This window comes from Electrophorus electricus, chromosome 1 (assembly GCF_041902795.1).
Source record: "Electrophorus electricus isolate QZ-2024a chromosome 1, ASM4190279v1, whole genome shotgun sequence".
Taxonomy (NCBI): Eukaryota; Metazoa; Chordata; class Actinopteri; order Gymnotiformes; family Gymnotidae; genus Electrophorus; species Electrophorus electricus.
In genome coordinates, this window is record NC_137497.1 from 30,540,000 (window position 1) to 30,559,294 (window position 19,295).

The following is a 19,295-nucleotide window of genomic DNA, read 5'->3' on the forward strand; positions in this document are numbered from 1 at the left end:
ACAATAACTGGCCGATTTCAAAGCTTCATTTAGGTAGCTGCAAGTCTGGCTGCGATGTCCCATCTTGTTATTGGCGAAATAGTAAATCCACCGAAGCAGCTTTTATGGTTCCATCCAATTCAGAAAAATTACTTCCCATTGCCACTTTTACTTGAACTAAAGTCCAGAGCTATGAGCAAATCGGTTTTAAAGAATGCTGTGTTATAACCACATTCAGTACCTTCAAACTTTATGTGCTGCTAAATTAAATTAAATGTACCTTAAATGAGGAGACGGTAACAATAGGTTTTATTACAATTACTTCGAAAATTATGGTTTGGACATGAATTTGGTGTCGCTATTTGCTGCCTAAATCAGGCTGTGATTTACAGTTTTATTTTGATGGCACTGGTTAACACATTTTGTCCCATGCAAGTACCTGTTTATTTTTGCAATCATAATATAATTATGTTTTCAGAATTTCTGTCACCCAGTTTTGTTGTTGTTTTTGTGGTGTATTTACACACTGTTGGCCACTGAAGAGGGATTTGTCTGAGGTCAAACATACGTGAATATCACACATGTTGGAATATGTAATAACTGCCTTATTTATGAATAAGTAATATATACTTATTGTAAAATGCATATGCTCTGTCACTTAAAAACCATGACAAGTAGAACAAATCTATAAACAGATTCACATTCAGTGTAAAAACTACTATAGGGCCTACCTTTTTGTTTGTTGTGCTAAAAAATTAAAAGTTTGTTATTAAATGAGTTCAGATTAAATAACTCACTACTTGAGTAGTCGTTTTACTAGATACCTTCCTAAAGTAATAATTAAATTACTATTTCTATTTCAGTAATTATTATTTTAAAGTAACTTTTTTTTCCTACAGTTTTTGTTTACTCTAACCAACATCTGGCTTTACTACACAAAGATGTTCATAAATTACATTGTGCAAGTCAGAGTCCAGTCTTAAATCTCTGGATAGGAGTCTGAGTTGAGTCAGACTTAGCTTAATGTCCCTTTTTGTCTTGGCATTATTAATTGATGCATAAGCATAAGTAACAAATATTTCATACAAGTATAACTGAAACCAGTATATTTTGTCCCATTAAAAAAAGTTTAGCATTCTAACGTGCATTCTTATTTGTACAGACCCAATCCCATTTCTTCTTTTTACCCCTACTGCTTGGAACTGAGTTACAGGGGGTAGAGGCTGAAACTTTCCCCTATAAATGGGACAACACTTCAGTTGTTAGCTTTAGGCAATCGCTAGTGCAAATAAGTAGGTTTTCACTCTCGAGTTAAAGACTGAGTGTGTCTGAATCACATACTGAGAAAGACAGCTTATTCCAAAGTTGTGTACGCCCAACCTCCTGCTTTGATTCTTCTAAATAAAGGAACTGATAGCAGGCCAGCACCCCGTGAACAGAGAGTATGCACAGTGTTAAAGGGTTCAATAATATCACTAGAGTGGGGCCAAACTGCTTAGGGATTTATATGTCCGAAGGCGTATTTTATAGTCAATACAGAATTTAACTGGTGGACAGTGCATGATGCGCATGTTCGAATTGGCTAGATGCTTGCGTTAGAATAGATGGAAATGTTTTATTCAAACGATCGGTTAGATTCTTAAGTGACGAGCAGAATTAAGCAAAAGTCAAAGTTAAGTCACGAGTGTTTCAAAAGACGTCAGAAGTGTGACGAGCTCGAATCACTGACTTGAGTTGACATCTCTCCTACTACAAAATAAATAAATAAATAAAAAGATTAAGGACAGTGAACTACCCAAGTAAGTTTTCAAAGATAAGTAATGTCCATGTGTATGAATTGGCTTTAAATAAATAAGTAGAACTGAAAAATACAAATATCCCTGAAAATCAGATGTAGACCACTCACCCATAATCTGTCTAAAACATCCAGAGAAGTCTCTAAAAGAAGTCTCTTTAAAGAATATCTCTTGCAATAAATGTCATTATGCGTGAGTCATCTGTCGGAAATAGGACACTTATTCTGCATTGGGTCTGGAAGGAAGATGCTTCTGTTCTCAAAAGAAGAACATAATAATTGGGTATATTTTGCTTTTTGAAAACAAATACTGCATTCATCAGAGTTAATCAAAAGTTCATAGGATTATATGTGATATTAAAATGTCAATACGGATAATTACAGACTGAATTTTACATGTTTAAAAATGGGTTATTGATTTTGATATCTGCCATTACTTGGTCTATTAGTAATGTAATGTTTTCAATCTGCAGTAATTACACCTGTTTTTTTAAAATCCAGATCCTGCAGGGCTCCAATTATCAACCCATTAGCATTCCTCCTGTAGTGTCCAAGACAGTAGAAAAATGGGTTCCTTGAAAAGCTCATCCTACGATTTATATTCCAGTCCATAAAGATGGTCTACATAAAGCACCACTCTACTGAGGCTGCTAAGTGCCTTATCTTGAAAAATGTCAAATATAAATTGAATAGGTGGGAGGTGTTATCAGTGGAGTCTTCCTTCATTTGAGAAAGGTTACATCTAGTTGGGCATAAAATTCTTATTGTGAAGTTGTTCAGTTAATTTCTTTCCTTGTAGTGCACTCAAATGGCTCACACATTACCTAGAGAGTAGTAAACGGTGTGCATGAGTAGACAGTTGAGTACCAGTAAATACAGGTTATAAACTTGGCACACCAAAGGAACCATTGGTTTGTTTGGCCTGTCTATAAATGAAGTGATGGAGGAGGACACTCTCAGATGTATGCAATGCACATGCTAAAAATAAGCACCTTACTGCCCAAGATAATCCAGACAGCATGGTATGTGTTCCAAACTGGACACACTGGACTCACTCATACCTGTGTGTCAATGTATGTAAAACCATTCAATCAGTTTTTCACAATGGTCAATCTTCCATCACACCCTGATCATTTCTATATGGAAGAGAAACCTAAACTAGCAGAAATATCTTGGAATTTTGCTGGGTGACATTAGATTTTGTTTTTCTTAGCCATGTTTGTAACATGAACATAAGTGAGTGAACATATGTTTTCCGCATTGGTTACTTTTTTTGGAATTTGAGGACTGACAGTATTTAGAGCAACTTGCCCCCAGAAGCAATGGCTGGCCATCTTTTGACTGGATGCCACCAGAGTGCTTGTCAAAATGCTAGTTACAGTGTCATGAAATCTGGGCAGGGGGCCCAGAGCAGATGGAGGCATGTGACTGGAACAGGGCTCAAGGACACAGACACAAAGACCTACTTAAACTGACTGGACAGTACCAGTGGTGATCGGTAAGCCTGAGACTAGGACAATTTGTGTATTATTATGATCTAACAGTAGATACCAAAGTACTTGGCACTGATGACATTCCATCTTAAAGGGGCAAAACAATGTTAAAGTGTCAATTTAAAATGCGACCACTAGCTGGACATTCATCTACTGTGGTTTTTTTTTAAAAAAAAAAAAAAAGATTGGTTATGTAGCTTGGTACAGCCAGTTGCCCAAAGGAAATGGTGTATTGCTACACAGCAACAACAAAAATATAGATGCTCCAAGAAACTGTATAAAAATAAAAGAACTCAAATCTGTTTTTGTTTTTTTACTGTTTAATGCATGGCCTCACACACAAATTGGTTTCCTTTGCACTGTGCAGTATGGGACAACTACGATGGGGAACTGATGATAAATGGGGAAACAAGTTTGTTTTGACTTTAATAGAACTACTTTCACACATTAGCATTAAAGGTTGGAGTTGAGAAGGTCCAGCCGTCTGGTCCAACTCTGCCTCCGCACTGTAACCCAACGTTAACAGCTAATAAAGTATGAGATGGAAGTTGATCTGAATCTCTTCTGGACTTCCACGAGGCATGGCAGCCCATCCAAATATTCCCCCGGGAGAACAGCACAGCATACAAAAGCAATACTACAAGTACAGCATACAAAAATAAAATCAAATAAAACTGACCATCTGGTTTTACATAATCCATCCTCTTCATAAACAAACAATACAGCAAATCACCAAACACAGCAGGACAAAAAAAAACAACAACAACAAAACAAACCCACCCCCCCAAGAAAATACCCAAACAGAACAAAAAAGCCACATAGAAAACTAGCCAAAATGTGTACATCCAATGATCCAAAGCTTTCCTGAACCTAGAAGTTACCAGCCCTGTGGATTTCCACAGGATTGTATGCTCGACGGACTTGCCTTTCTCGCCAGGGGTGAATTTCCTTGCTGTGGTTCCTTATTGTACCACCTTTACTGCCACCCTACCAATTAGACACAGACACAGTTCCCCCTGAACAAGAACACAGGAAAAGGAGGAAAAGAAAAGGTCAAAACCCTGTTTAATATACTTATTGGTTTGTCTTCGTGTGTATGAATGCACATGGTATATGCGTGTATTTCTCTCTCTCAACACATATATGCTCAAGTTCATCATTATATAGCTGGTTGTAATAAAACCAGACACACTTAGACAGTGTTTCATCTCCCTATGTTACTCCAACCCTCGTGGGAGTTCCTTTCCCATGCTGGGGCCAAGGTGCTGCTGCTTTCCGGGTTAAGCCCCTAAAGCTTCAGACTTCTTACTCCAAATGCCAGCGCACCCGCCATCTTTCCATCTCTCCAACCTGGAACATTTTGATTTGTTTTTTTTCTTTATAACCCCAGAGACGCTGATACAGACAGAGCAGTAGAATGGGGGAGAGAGAGAGAGAGAGAGAGAGAGAGAGAAAAAGAAAGAAAGAAAAAGAAAGAGGGAGTGAATGTGTGTTCAGCTGAACGCCGGGCGGTCCCCGCTCCCTTGGGCTCTCTCAGCCCATCTCCTTCCACTGCCGGTAGAACTCTACGATGTTCTGTAGTTCCATGCCCGCCGCTGCTACAGCCTGGACGGCCGACTGTCATAGAGGAAGGAGAGGATGGTGTTACCCCACGCGCTCAAAGCCGGCCGCAACAAACATCAATGCAATGATGTGAAAATGGCGACTCCCAATTATTGAGGTAACATTGTAAGTTTAGAACTGGAGACCAATACTGGTCTCAAAATATTTATTATGACAGGGCCAGAACACTCTTTGTTACTTCTGTACTTCACATAGTGTATTAATGAAATATACAGGCATTTCCTGAGGAAAAAAAAAATATATATATCAATGTTAATATCCCAGAGACAGCACTGCAGAAATCTGGTCTGTAGTGTTTCAAAAACAATCAGTATCCATCTTCACACACAAAAAAAGCCCAGGCACCCCAAATCAGAGTATTGTGGTTTTACATCATCCATGACTCATTTACTTTATCCTTCAAATCAGAATGTGCTGGAAGTGCTTAAAAATGCTTTTGACGTATTTCTGAAAATAAAATCTAAGACATCACTGATGTACTTGAATGTATTATTACATTTTATTCAATAGGCTACAAAAGGATGTTTTATAAAAAAAAAAAAAAAAAAAATAAAAAAAAAAAAAAAAACTCGCAAAAAGCAAATAATAAAAACAGATCTCAGATCTGAAGTTGGATGAAATTCACTTTTCACCAGACCTCCACAAAGTGATGGATTAATCAGAACAGAATAATTATAAGATTGTGTCATACTAAAATCATTCTGCAGTGTGTCAAGGATGTATCTTTGGCCCTTAAACACAAACATAAATCATGTTGGAACAGTACCGACACTTCACTTTTTAGAACCGAATTTCCTTTTGTGTAACAATGAAGCGTTATTGATTTCATCCATCAGTGGATGCATTAGTGCTCCAGTGTTTCCAGTCTGCAGTATTAAGCACCAATGGTACCATGTACCACAGTCATTACAACAGCATAATCTCACAAACCATAATCTTGGATTTATACAACTTTTGTCTAGGTTCAGACCTCTTATAATCCTTCCCTAGTGTGAGGCCTGAAGGTAATCGCTACGTTAATTATGAGTCCTCAAGAGCTTCTAAAAATAGGTAGGTAGGTGGTCAGCAGCTAGTGTTTTTTCAGACAGCTGCACATACCGCCCAAATTAGCAAGCGCGAAACAAGAGCATGCTTTAGCCTGGGGACGTATAACCATGTTGGGCACCGGTAACCTCCCCCGCTCAAACGAACCTTCATTGGGACAGAACGTTCAGCCAGCTCCTCTACCGTGTGGCCTGTCAGGACGGTCACCATTCCGGCCGTGTCCTCGTCACCGCTGGCCTGAGAGCCTGTCAGCTGGCGGCAGCTGTCCACCATCTTGTAGAGGTGCCTTTAACCACATGGAAACAGCAGCTAGTGTAAATACATAAAAGACACTGCCATGCTAAGCTGCATGCACATTGTTTGGAAAATTGAAAGGAAAAAAAAAAAAAAAAGGAAAACACGAGCATAGGGCTCGACATTTATGGCTAATAGAAAAATACGAAATTAAAAACAAACACTGAAAGAAGTGTAATGAGGTGAAGGGATCACACCTTGATGCAGACTTACCAGGCTTCGATGTCCTGTCTTTTCAGCTTGTCCCTCTCAAAGCTCCGGCCGGACTCTTTCTGGCAGCGGATATATCTGGTGGTGGGAAAGGAAGGGGAGGGGAGGGGAGGACAGATTGCTGAAATTTTATGTGGAGGACAAGAGAGAGATTTGCACAGTAAATTCAGGTAAAAGAACACGCCGTCCGCTGTCATCTGCAAGAGTGGAAGGTTGCACAAGGAAATAATTTTAAAAAGCGGGAAGTGTTGTTAAAAGAACAAACGCTAGTATCGAGCTATTGACACAAACCCAGCCATCTTTCATTCACTATTATTAGACAAATCAGTATTTTGAGGGCAGGATCTCTTTAATAAGTTTTCATTTAATGATTTGACATTTTCTTAATGCAAGAGACTCTACAAATACAACTACTGAACATGGAAAAAGAAAGTACAGTCTGTGCTCCTACCGATTCCCCTTCCGAAACTCCGATTCAAGGAAACGAATGCTGTCTCGTGCGCCTGGATTTTCTTTCTTCAGACAATCAAGTCCGTCAATGACTGAGAAGAAAACACAGAAAATTTCAAACAAGCATCCACACCTGACACGCAAAACATGGCAATTCCTTGAATAGACCCTAGCCATCAAAAACTATGACAAGGCATAGGTGGGTAGTTGTGCAGTCCTCCAGTACCTCGAAAACCACAGCAGAGGAACCCTTGAACAGGTAATACCACTGCCTAGCAACTGGTGACTGAAGCTGAACTTTAATTTGCACCACATGACTGAAAACCTGCTGCTGGGGCTTTCATTAGACGTGTAAGTATTAAGAGGAGGCCAGGAGCTCTGACCTGTGCGGGGGATGATGATGATGAAGCAGCCACAGGCAGCCAGCTGCCGGAGCAGGCTCAGGTGCTGACACAGAGCGGCCGCGTCGGGGACCAGGTACGGTGACATGGACGACTGTGCTTTGGGCTGCTGCAGACTGCCCTCCAGCTGGGATACCTCCAACTGCAGGGGGCACCGGAGGAACACACGATATAATGAGCATGCCACTGTGTGTTACAATGAACTACAGGCTGCATACGGATAGCCAGCACTACATTCTTGCCTATAGTTCCGGATATTTTTTGTCTATAACCAAGCCTAGGGTTCAGCCATTATTTTCTACAGACAAGTCTAAAAATACTATACAAGGCACTATACAAATTCACATAAAAGACACAGATGCTGCACTACTACTTTATAGAGTGTAATAACTAAAAAGGGTCTTTCTCTTGTCCTCTTTTATGTAACAGACAACCAATCAAAGGACTGGCTTTTTTAGAAAGTTGAATCAATGAAATAAAGTAAAGGAGTAAGGAGTCCTCAGGAATATTAAAGTATGGGATCCAAACCTGCAGGCGCAGCTGTGCCATGTCCCTCATGAGTCTGTTCCTGCGTGCCTCCTCCTCAGCCTGCAGAACACACGACAGGGACACCAAAGCAAGCATTAGCTCCTCTGGCAGGAGATCTTCTTAATCATTTATTTTGAGGTGCAGGGTGGGAGAGGCTATATTAAAAAACACAAAACATTAGAAATCTAATATGACTTTAGGTTGAGTTTGGGCAGCATCTTTGGTGCAGTTTGCTCAAGTTCCTTAGTAACAATTTTGGGCTTCTGAAGCCTTGTCAACTTTATTGATGGTGTTCCGGAACAGCAAGGCGGCACTTTAATCAGCGTTTGTTCTACACTTTAAGGGTAGCACGGTTGCTTAGCAACATCGGACTCTCAAGAAAACCTCAGAAATGTGGCAAGACTATATGAAAAAGAAAAGAACTCGATCTGTTCTCCACAGGCCCATGTACCCTATTATTTATTGGTACTCTAAGTAAGTGGCAGTGCTACAACTATAAATTGTGGTCTTATGGCTAAGAAGGATTTATTTATTTATTCACTATAAGCTGCTGTTGCCAACATGTTGAGGCACAATTAAGACACATTTATTACAGAATTGGTGTCACAAAGCAACGAATTCACCATTTCTACATGACCTCAGAACATGAACTATTGGCATTAAGATAATTGTTCAAAAACAACTCAAGCGTATGCCGATTCATGAAGCTCAGTATGTTTAATGACAACTATTTGCACAGAATCAATTTATGATGTTAAGAATTTATGATGTTAAGAGTAGTTAACAGTAGTTAGTGTCAAAAGAAACAGGGGTGTTGGGAGTTTTAGAATGTCAAAATAATGGAAGTAGTTTTGTTTGACATTTTGAATTAATTCCTTTGCATTGGATTTAATAAATGAAGTTGTTCAAACTATTAAATAAATGCCTAAGAACTGTATCTTTACCCATCACATGTAGGTAAAATTCTGAAAAAAGGTGCTGGTTTACATGTCCACAATTGCAATGCAGTCATCAAGTGCTGCTGCTCAACAGCCAGAGACAATACCAGTACAGCTCTACTGGAATCATTTTGTGAGTAATAGCATTAAATGATTAGTGTTTAAAGAAAGTGTGTGTGTGTGTGTGTGTGTGTGTGTGTGTGTGTGTGTAGAGACACACTGAATGGTGAGAATGCACACTGTGATCTGTATGGAGGAGTCTTGAATTGTTACTAACAGCAGCGATCAGATGGGATGAACCTGTCTCTTACCATGCGGAACTGGGCCTTCGCCTGTTGAACCAGGTTTTCTTGTTCGGATTGGCTTATGCTGGTGAAGATGCCCGCCTCAGGATTGAAGTGCAACACGTTGCCTTGGAGACCAGTGAGGAAGTGGCCAAAGCTGCGGATGCAGCACAAGCGCACCACACACTGGTGCCATGGAGACCAGAAATGTTGATTTAGGCCAAAGGTATATAGCAAAGAGCCAAAGATGTTCAAAAAAAAAGGTACTGCCCGGACAGTACTCCATAATCAAAATGTTTTCGTCCTAGCTAGCTAGCTACTTGTGCTCGTCCACCTCATGTCAGCAGGTCAACAATCCAAAAACAATCTTGGGTTAACAGGTCAATGATCAAAAAACAAAAACATCAAAGGACAAAGCACAGAGAAAACACACGCAAGGGCTTACACTGCTACAACAAGCATTAGTGCTGATAATACTACAGTTTATGAGTCTAGATGCTTGATAAAGAATATATGCTTGTGGCTACAAGAAATGGAGTTGCATCACATCGCCCTGAATATTTTCCCCCTTTATTAAAATGGCAGTTAATTGTTTTAATTGCTTAGTTTGCCTCTCCGTAACTCTTTCATTGCAGTAGAAATATCATTATGAGCAATCCACAGCAGAACCTTATCAAGTGTGTGTGCTCACATCAAGAATAATCAAATTGTTCACATTACTACTACTGGGTGCTAGTACTACTGGATCTTTTTCATTTGTGATCTGTCTGAGTGCCATATACTCACCTTTACACACACAAAAAAAGAAAAATTATAGGAATTAATGTTTCGTAGGGTACTTGTTCGTACACTTGTCAAACGCTTGTTGTCACACCATATCGCGTCACTACATTATTAATCAAGTACACCATATGACGATACCTTAAAATGTAGTATCTAGTTGATGCTGCCTACATTTTACTGTGTGAATGGTCTCCCATAAAAAGGAGCTGAATGCCTGGGCCGGAGGTTGTGCAGCTGCGGGCGAGGGGCCTACCTCCTGCAGGGGGCTCAGGCTGGGCCGTGGGCTAGTGAAGTCCAAGCGGCGGTGGGCCAGGCTTAGGGCAGGAAGATGGCGCAGGGCCTGGTCCTCGGGCAGTAGTACCGTCTGCACCAGGTCAGGCAGCTCACTGGTGCTCAGCAGCTCATGTACCTCCTTACGGAGCCCGAGCTCTGCAGCACCGGCACAGAGGAGAGAGGACGTGTGAATAAGGCTATAAGCCACGGGGCTGACACCATATTTTAACTAGTCTTCAAGGACTGCATAAATACATGACAGGGAGATTTTCAAATGTTGGTTGTTGAAGGCATTAAGGCAAAATAAAAATATGCATTTAATTATAATAAAACATTTCATAATCCCTTCTAAGTAAGGGTAAGGGTACTGAGCCAGTTCGGCATAGTGTTTGGGAAACTGTTTAATCCATCTTTTTAGAGTGGGGACACGTTGAACCAACCTGCTTCCAACATCTTGCTTCCATCAGGCAGTAAGTTTAGCAGCACGGAAAGACGATTCCACAAGCTCTGGGAACTCTGGGACGGAATACAACGTAGCAAGTGTCAATAACCTGCAGAGCTAATTGCACCCTTCTGGGATATTACCTCAGCAAAGGTTAATATTGTGTTGTCAAATTATATACTGTACAGCCTAAGCCATACACACACACAAGTATTTGCATTGCAGTTTGTTTGTAATATATTTCATGCACATATACCTGTGCACACATAAGGATGATGTCTGTATTTGTCCTCAACCAGTCGACGAATACCTTCACAACCTGAATGAGACCCTGGTTGGTCAAAATCTCGAGTCTCTCTGACAGTGTTTTCTCACTGTGAAATGACTGGTTGCTGTGCTCACTGCCCTCCGTATCAGACTCAACATCTGAAATGTGAATTTTTAAAAAAGGGTCAAAGAAATGCAACACAGAGAAGCATTGTAAAGATACATTTGTAAACAAACAGAACTATACCATTTTCACTGGTTCCATTAGCAATTTCTGGGGCTGCATTGTTGGGCGTATCCCCAGGTGGAGGCGTGGCTTCTTTTGAGGGTGCGGGATCCAAATCAGGGGTGGGGTTAGAGGCATTTGGGGGTCTAAGCAGGACATTGCTGAAGGTGGGGGCAAGACGAAAGCAGCGCTTGGCCTGGAAGAGCTGTGAAGACATAGCCTGCAGGTTACTGCTGATGCTCGCATCACTAGGCAACAGAGGGCCATTGATGGCTAGCGGCGTGGAGTCTTCATCACCGGCCGGCCGGGGTTGCTGCTCCTCCTCTTCCTCGTCATGCTGTGGCTCCTGGCCCGGGCTGCCTGCATCCTCCATGTCCTCCAGGTCCGAGCGCGACTCCTGGCTGTTCATGTCTGAGTCGGTCTCAACGTCGAAGGCCGTGCCACCCTCCTCCTCCTCCTCCTCCTCCTCCTCCTCCTCGGATCCGCTCTCCCACACACCCTCTCCAACCAGGCCTCCGACCGCTGTCTGGCCCTCCTTCGACGGGTTGTTTGCTGGAGCCCGGGTGATCCCTGTGCCATCGGCAGGCCTGCTGCGCTCTTCGTCCTCCTCCTCGTCGCTTTCGAAGCCCTCACTCAGGTCGCTTTCATCCTCCTCACGGGCGCAACGTCGGCGGCGAAGCATGGACAGGCGTGAATATTTCCTCTTCTGCTTGGCCTTCTCCTCTCCGCTCTGCTTCTGTGAGCCGCTCTTCACCGTCAGACCCCTGCCCTCGCCCTTTGCCTCCTCTTCCTCCTCTTCCTCCTCTAATGAGCCATTCTGGAGTGGCCTCTCCTCTGTGGGCACCATGCCAGCCTGCTCCCTGGCATCAGCATCATCTATGGACAGGACATTGGCACCAACAGCATAAAAACACTAGAGGGCCCAGAAGGCCCCAGAGTGAATCCATGTTCGGTTTCTTACCGACGTTGTCAGGTCGTAATGGTGGGACCTCGCTTTCTCCTTCCTCCAGTTCGGCCTGCAGCCGGATATTGACGTGGTTCACCAGGTGAGAGAAAAGTGCTAGTGTGAAGGCAATAGAGGCACTGTACTGCTTTGAACCTAAGAGGCAAAGAACAACAAAACAGTGCATCAACTGCAAAAAATAAACAGGTAAAGAAAGAAAGAAAAAGAAATGTGGCACACCTTAGAATACAACTCTGCCGGTCATTATGTGAATGATGGAACAGCATGAGCAGAATAATGAGGGCCAGTCAAACATTCTATCCACCAACCATCAACACATACATTCAACTGGAACATGTTTGTCATTTCCCTTCTTCCCTTTTCTCTACCTTGCTGTATAGTAACATCAAGACCAGGGTTGCATTTTTTGGTGACTGGTCCGAGAGCAATACTGCCGTTTTCAGTATTGGCCAATAAATACCAAACAATTTGAGGTGCACTTTTCATTTAACTACTGTAAGTCTGTACAAACTCATGCTCAAGTGTTGCTTTTGCACTATAAATTAGCACTGGTTGAGCAAACAAATCCCAAGCTGGCTAAACAAATCTTTTAGAAAGGACTGTTGCAAAATCAAATTTTAAAGTTTTCTTGATTCTTTTTTAACAAGATAAATATGCAACCATCATACAGGTCCCAAGTGGCATAGCCATGTAAGGTTGCACCCTTTGAGAAATTACAATTCACCAGTTCCCACTAGTTGCTACACAGCTAGCCGATAATGGTATCGGTATCAGCATACTATGGCTAATACCAGATTGCTTAAGTGCTTAAGGTGCAATATCGGTCTGATAGACTACAACACATAATACTAGTATAACCCTAAGAGAACAGGCAAGAATCACCTCTCACTCTGGCCAGCTGACCTTCCTCCCTGTGGACTCACCTCCCCTCTTTAGGCTGTGCACTCCCATAAGGCAGATGACCACCATCTTGAAGACGAGGCTGTCGGGAAGCACGGAGCACACCAGGTCATGTTCATCGTCCTCCTCGCTGATCGAATGGCTGCCGTGGCTCAGCGTAGCCTGGTAGAACAGTACCAGGTTGAAGTCCTCCAGGACGGATTGGCAAAGTGAGGTCAGCTCCGTCTCCACCACGCTAAGAGCAGCAGGGCAACAGCGACAGCTTTAACCACATCAGTTGGCGCAAAAGACCTAGCTCCTCAAAGCAACCCAGACAGATCCCTGTTGATCGCTGGGAGAGAGGTTCTAGCATTAGAAATCATTAGCAAGAGCAATTTACCCAGTTTTTTATTTCTTTTGTATTTTGCATTTCTAAACCTAAATATCATAAGTCGCTTGTAAAGTTGATTAGTTCCTTGAGAGTGGCCAGATTGTGTCATCTGTGCAGTGTGTGAACAATAATAGCTGACCACGGTTTATGATGAAACTGTATTATGTTGGATTATCTGTATCCAGGCGTGCATCATGTATAATTGTGGGAAGAGTGGATTTTTAGGTATTTTGCCCCAAGATGGGCATGGAGTATAAACAGGGCTACCGGTGCAGCACCGGTGTGATGGACAGAATGGCCTGGGCCGGGCAGTATGCCCCCGTACCTGTTCTTGGGCTGCAGCAAACTCTGCAGATACATGAAGCTTACGAGGAGTCGCTTAATGTCCTTTGACCTGAAGAGAAAATCACCACAATGTTTTATGAAGATTCTCCTATTTCAGTATGGAGAACCCCACACTACCTAAAAGGCTTCAATAATCCAAATGAAACATCTTCATAACTCTGACCTCAACAGAGACGTTTAGCTGGTTAGCTGTCAGGCAACTTACATAGGGGTGACAATTTCTCAGAGACATGTGTGTATTTTGGGTTTGTATGGATGAAACGCTTTAGTGTGGGAGAAAGTACAGATGCTGGCCCCTGTGTGGAGTCTGACCTCTGGCGTGACGGCGAAAGCCTCTTCATCTCTTGCTTCTTCACTTGATGGTACATCTTGGCTGCTTTGTCAAACAGCCTCTTCAGGTTTCCATAGGCGCCCTCAAAGGGAGCTTCCGACTGAATACTGCTTGACAGGATAAGCGGGTTGGTCAGCTCATGGTATGCTTTTGGGTTTGATAAGCTCGAGTGGAATATTAAAGACAAACATGAGCCTAAATTACATAATTTCAACAGCCTCATTTTAATTAAAGGGGTGTGGGGTAGAATCACTGTATTTTGTATTATAGACTGGTTATTCTCCACATTTGCGTCACTGAGGCATACTGTGTGCTTACACTGCCCTCCAAAGGCTCAGCAAAGTATTGTAACTACAGTGGAAGAGCACAGAAAGCCAGCAAACTCACCAGCGCAGATAGTAGTAGGTGGCTTCCACGTTATAAAATTTACTTCCGGCTAGCGTACCCAGCTGATTAAACGGCATTCCTGTGAAGCAGACAACAAAGACAAAAGCCCCATGATTCAGAGAAATTCAGCCCTACAATTTAGAGGGCTCACATTCACTTATGCCAACTCCATTTACAATTATGCATTCAAGGGGCAACGCAAAGAAGGATAAGGGGGCCCTCTGCGCCAGGGTCACAGGAGAGCCAGAAAGGAGACTCACCGACGTGGGGTGAGACGGACAGGGCCTGGTGGTAAAAGCGCTCAGACAACTGTTCTGCCTCCACGCCCGCCAGCTCATTCTGGTAGCGCGCTGTGCATGACATTTAGACACTTTCTTTCAGTTTCATTTCTTAATTGTCTACCATAATTACAACTAACATATGGGCAAATAAATTGCTGATCACAGCACAACGCTCTAATTCAGAGTTGTTTTGTGTAAAAAAGGTTGTTTTAAACGTTTTAAAGTTGATCAGTGAAAGTTAATTCTCTCAAGTTTTTTAAATTTTTTTATCCAAAACCACAGGATTTACCAAGGTCACCCAGATATACAAGACAACGATGACAAGCCATCTGGGCCCACTCCATCTCCTTAGGTGTGGCAGACACAGGCTTCTTACGACCTACAGATAGGATTATCATACACAGGTCGTTTCATCCACCATACACTATAAACCTTATACAACACTGTCTTGTCCGAAAATGAGCAGCGTGAAGCGTCCGTAGGGATCTCACCGATGAGGGGGTCGGTGACATGCGTCCAGTCAATACAGTCTTGTAGCTCCAGCTGGTAGTGGGACTGAATATAGAGCAGGAGGTGTTGGTAGAAGCCCACCCCTGCGATGAGGTGAGTTCTGTAGGCACATTCCAGAGTGCTGCGGCTGTGGATATGCTGCCAAGCAGGTTAACAAGCAGAGAAAGGAGGATTAAAAGGGGGGAAAAAAGCTTCTGAACCTAAGCTAAGCTTTTTATATGTGGTTTAACAATCAACAATCGTAGAAACACTAGGGGCAACCATACCTTCTTATTTGTTTTGATGACCTGGATGACTTCATAGTAGACCTTCCTCCAGAGCAGCTCCTCCGCCTTGCGGCCGTAGTCGACAGGATGCAGGAACATGAGCTTCACGCATAGCTCGCGCAGCCTGCAGGGAATCAGTTGGGAGAGAGCTTCCTCGTTAGTTCTTAGGCCCGCTAAAGAGGAGCTGCTTAACGAGGTACTGAGAGAGTGCTTACTTGTTCCGCAGACTGATGTTCTCTGGCTTGAAAACCTCCCTGTAGGATAACTTGCTACTAATGATAATATCCAGCTTGTGTACTGATTCCACCACAGCCCTAACAGAGATCAGAGCAGTCAAGGACTACACAATGCACTTTACATGACAACACTGAGCATATCAATAGCATTCACGGTAATAATAAAAAAATCCATAATATTAATAGCAACACTGACCATGACTTGCAATGCGTGTGTAATTTAAGATAAACATATTGATAAATGTAGCAACTAAGAACACCCTTGTCAAAGAAACCATGATCTCAGTTGAGACATGTCATTATTTCAAACATTTTTGCAATTTATTATTTATCCGACAGATTAAAGAATGGTGGCCATAAACCCCCCTCAAATCTGCCAAAGGCTATTTAATTAACTTGGGGGTGGAGGGGTCTGTTATCTCCCTTAACACTCTTCCTTGTCCTAATTTTACTGTAAGTAAATGATACCAGTCCAGGAGACGAAATCATTTGGGAACCAAAGTTAATAAAGCTAAGCTTCTCTGGCATCTGTATGTCCCATCAAACCACTTATTCCTGTGATAGATACCACTGCAGAAATAGCCTTCATGACACAGTTTTCTCAGCTGATATATACCATGCTCAGAGATAATTTTACTGTGCACAGCAGACTTGCTTTTCTCTATGGACAGCATTAGCACCTTCTTGATGCACAAACCAGTGACCAAGCCTGTGACCAGGCTGAGCTAAGCTGATTCTGATTGCAATAGGTGCTGTGTGCATTTACATGCATTAAGGCGTGATTTCCCGATCCAGACAAGATATCATATGCACATCATAATCACATTTTAATGGAAAGTGTTAACATAGGGGACCTGACTCCTTTACTGTTCTGATTAACTGATTGAGTCGAAACCTGGCATGGACAGGTGAGGTGCTTTGGCATGTGGGAAAGCATACATGCATTCCAGCACTGCACTTTCTGAATTCTCAGAACCTTCAATATTTCTGTGGTTTACGTTTGAAAAATGGGGAAGAATATGTCAAGTCTGTGCATATAGCAGCACCTGCTACCGTTCTTCACGCAGTTATTCCAAAGAAATACGCTTATCTAGGAATAAATTCCATAGACACACGCATATAGCTATATTAACCGCACAGACAGAATGCTGGCTGTCTAGCTAAAACTAGCAATCTTCTTTTAGCATGTTAGTTGTTGAATAAATAGTCACATTTGAACCATAAAAGAGGCCTTATAATATGCCTCTAGATTAGGTGGAGAGGCCAAAGTAAGGGTAGATAACTGTGGAACAGTCAACATAAAAAGCCTGCCCGCAACGTTGTTTGTCAAAACATCGCCTCATAACATTGGTTTATGGTCATATCAACTAGCTAGCTAATCTGCACAGCATGATTCACCAGTTTGCAATATAGCTAGCTAGCTAATTCAAGTTAGCAGCCACATACACAAGCTAATTAGCTAGCTAGCTGGGTTACTACTAGTTCAACTTAATTGTGTCGGCCTATGCTTTGTACTCACCTGTACAGGCGTTTGATGTGAAGGACTTTCGCTTCTGGCTCGCTATCTTGTCCGGGTCCACTCATACTAGCAGAAATATAAATCAAGCGATTTCGGCTAGTTTAAATTCCAAGTACTGTACACCTACCCACCAACACCAACGCGTTAGGTGCTGATTTAGGCTTGCTTGTCTTGTCTAGGTTAGGCAGCTAGCTAGCTAGCAAGCTAACGTTAACTAACGTTAGCTTTCTAGCTAGCTGACCGCTTCCTTCGATTTCTTAAACGGACTCTCTGTGGTTTCTTATGGCCCTTTGCACAAGCCTCTTTACCCATCCGTTAAAAATGTGGGTAGAGGATGGTATGTGCTCTAAATGGGCTCGCCGTAGGTCAGCTGTCACTCCTCCTAGTGTGTTTTATGTTGTTCTCTGTTCCAGGAATCATTCCGTGAGCGGCCATTTTTTTTCCACAGCGCTCAGTATCGCGATACTTGTGTAGTTTTTCCTGCGCTGGATCTCGAAGTTGCCAGATTGCTTATTTTCAGTTCTTTTCAAAGCTATCGTAAGTTGAAACATTTATTAACTTATATTGATGTGTGTTTAGAGACGCCCCTAGAGGCCAACTTCAAGCCAATAGCAGGAGTCACCATAAGTGCGGGATTTACCAAGGAGGTACCCTCTCCCCGCTGCTGTTCTGCATAGGCATGACCTCCCTCGTTGAGATCATCACCAAGAGTGGCTTCGGATACCGGCTATGGAATGCAGCAACCATTAGCCACCTCCTGTGCATGGATGGCATCAATCTGTATGCCAGAAGTGAAGGAGACATTGACTCACTAATCCATCTCACCAGGATATAACAACATTGCAATGTCATTCATACTGGATAAGTGTGGTCAGATGGTTACGAGGAGAGGGAGGATAACTAGAACAGAGGCAAGAAGAACTGTACTGCAAGAAAGTAGCATAACATCACCTGATAGGATTGGTTTATGGTCATATGTTGAGGGCTGCTACAAGTACCTTGGAATCCCACAGGCAGCTACAGCCAAATACCTACACAAAGTGAAGCAAATCTTGAGCAAATCTCGTCAGATACCCTGCTGGCATAAAATACTGGCCTAAGGAAGAGACAGAAGTGGAGGAGCAGGGACCACCATGAGAGGATAAACAACATCTGAGATCTTCATCCAGAAGAGTGCAATCCTAGGAACAACTAAGATCCTATGCAGGACCCTCAAGTTCCAAGGCCTCTGGCCAACAAAAGTATATCCCAGTTCTTTTCCAAGTTTCCAGTTTATTTCTGGGTGATATTTTTCAAGCAATTATTCAGTCCTTACATACATATGTTAAAGACTTTTCATGCTTTCTACAAATCCTTGAATGCCTAAACAAACCCTATCTGCTTTTCAATTGACATTAAAAGTTTGTATATGATTATCCCTAATTGTAATGGCTGCCCGAGTGCCGCAGGGCGCGGAACAGGACGCACAAACTCCTTTGATTTAGTGACAAGACATTGATGACACTTGTGGCACTCACGCATAACGATGAACAGTTTTGACAGGAACAATGACATTGAATGCTAACAATGGCTATACACACAATAACACTAACGACACCAGTAACAGAAACAATAACCAATAATGAGACACATACAGGCGGGGGTTTAAATAGACAGACAAACATCAAAACCCCATGCAGGTGTGTGCCATCATGGAGGGTGTGGATACAAACAAACGTAAATCCCCCCTGCATGCGGCAGGCCGTACCACGTGACTCGGGGGGGGGGGGGTGTCCATGACAGAATCCCCTCCCAAGGGGCACGGCTCCCGAAGTGTCCAAATCCGGGACAGCGAATCACAGGCTGCCATACACACATGCACACAGACACAGTACAGTTATGCCAGATGCCCACCCAGCACAGGGCAGGCCAGGTGCCGCTAACAAGGAAGACCTCTCAGCAGTAGGAAGAAAGGCAGCTTCCCTGCCTCTCTCAGGACAATCCCGTACACTCCACGTGACGTGTGAGGGGAAAGCATTCCCCGACGATGACCCCTGCGCAGGGGCGTGGCTCCCGACGCCTCCCATTCTGGGACAGCGAACCCCAGGCTGCCGTGCACACACACAGACACCACACAGCATTGCCCAGTGCCCACCAAACACACAGCGGGCCAGGAG

General features: G+C 42.9%; 1 protein-coding gene across 1 annotated transcript; it reads right to left on the reverse strand.

The window, feature by feature from the left end:
- Positions 1-3,569: 3,569 nt before the first annotated feature.
- Positions 3,570-17,599, reverse strand: smg5 (SMG5 nonsense mediated mRNA decay factor). The gene is made up of 22 exons (XM_027001139.3): positions 17,140-17,599; positions 15,600-15,698; positions 15,385-15,508; positions 15,100-15,256; positions 14,898-14,987; positions 14,588-14,677; positions 14,328-14,406; positions 13,922-14,047; positions 13,590-13,658; positions 12,918-13,129; positions 11,992-12,129; positions 11,052-11,906; positions 10,794-10,963; positions 10,536-10,611; positions 10,076-10,251; positions 9,067-9,225; positions 7,818-7,877; positions 7,272-7,431; positions 6,890-6,980; positions 6,442-6,516; positions 6,082-6,220; positions 3,570-4,884 (listed from the first exon to the last, which is right to left on the reverse strand). The coding sequence occupies exons 1-22, from the start codon at positions 17,202-17,204 to the stop codon at positions 4,801-4,803; spliced, it is 3,294 nt and encodes a 1,097-aa protein (XP_026856940.3). The 5' UTR covers positions 17,205-17,599; the 3' UTR covers positions 3,570-4,800.
- Positions 17,600-19,295: the final 1,696 nt, after the last annotated feature.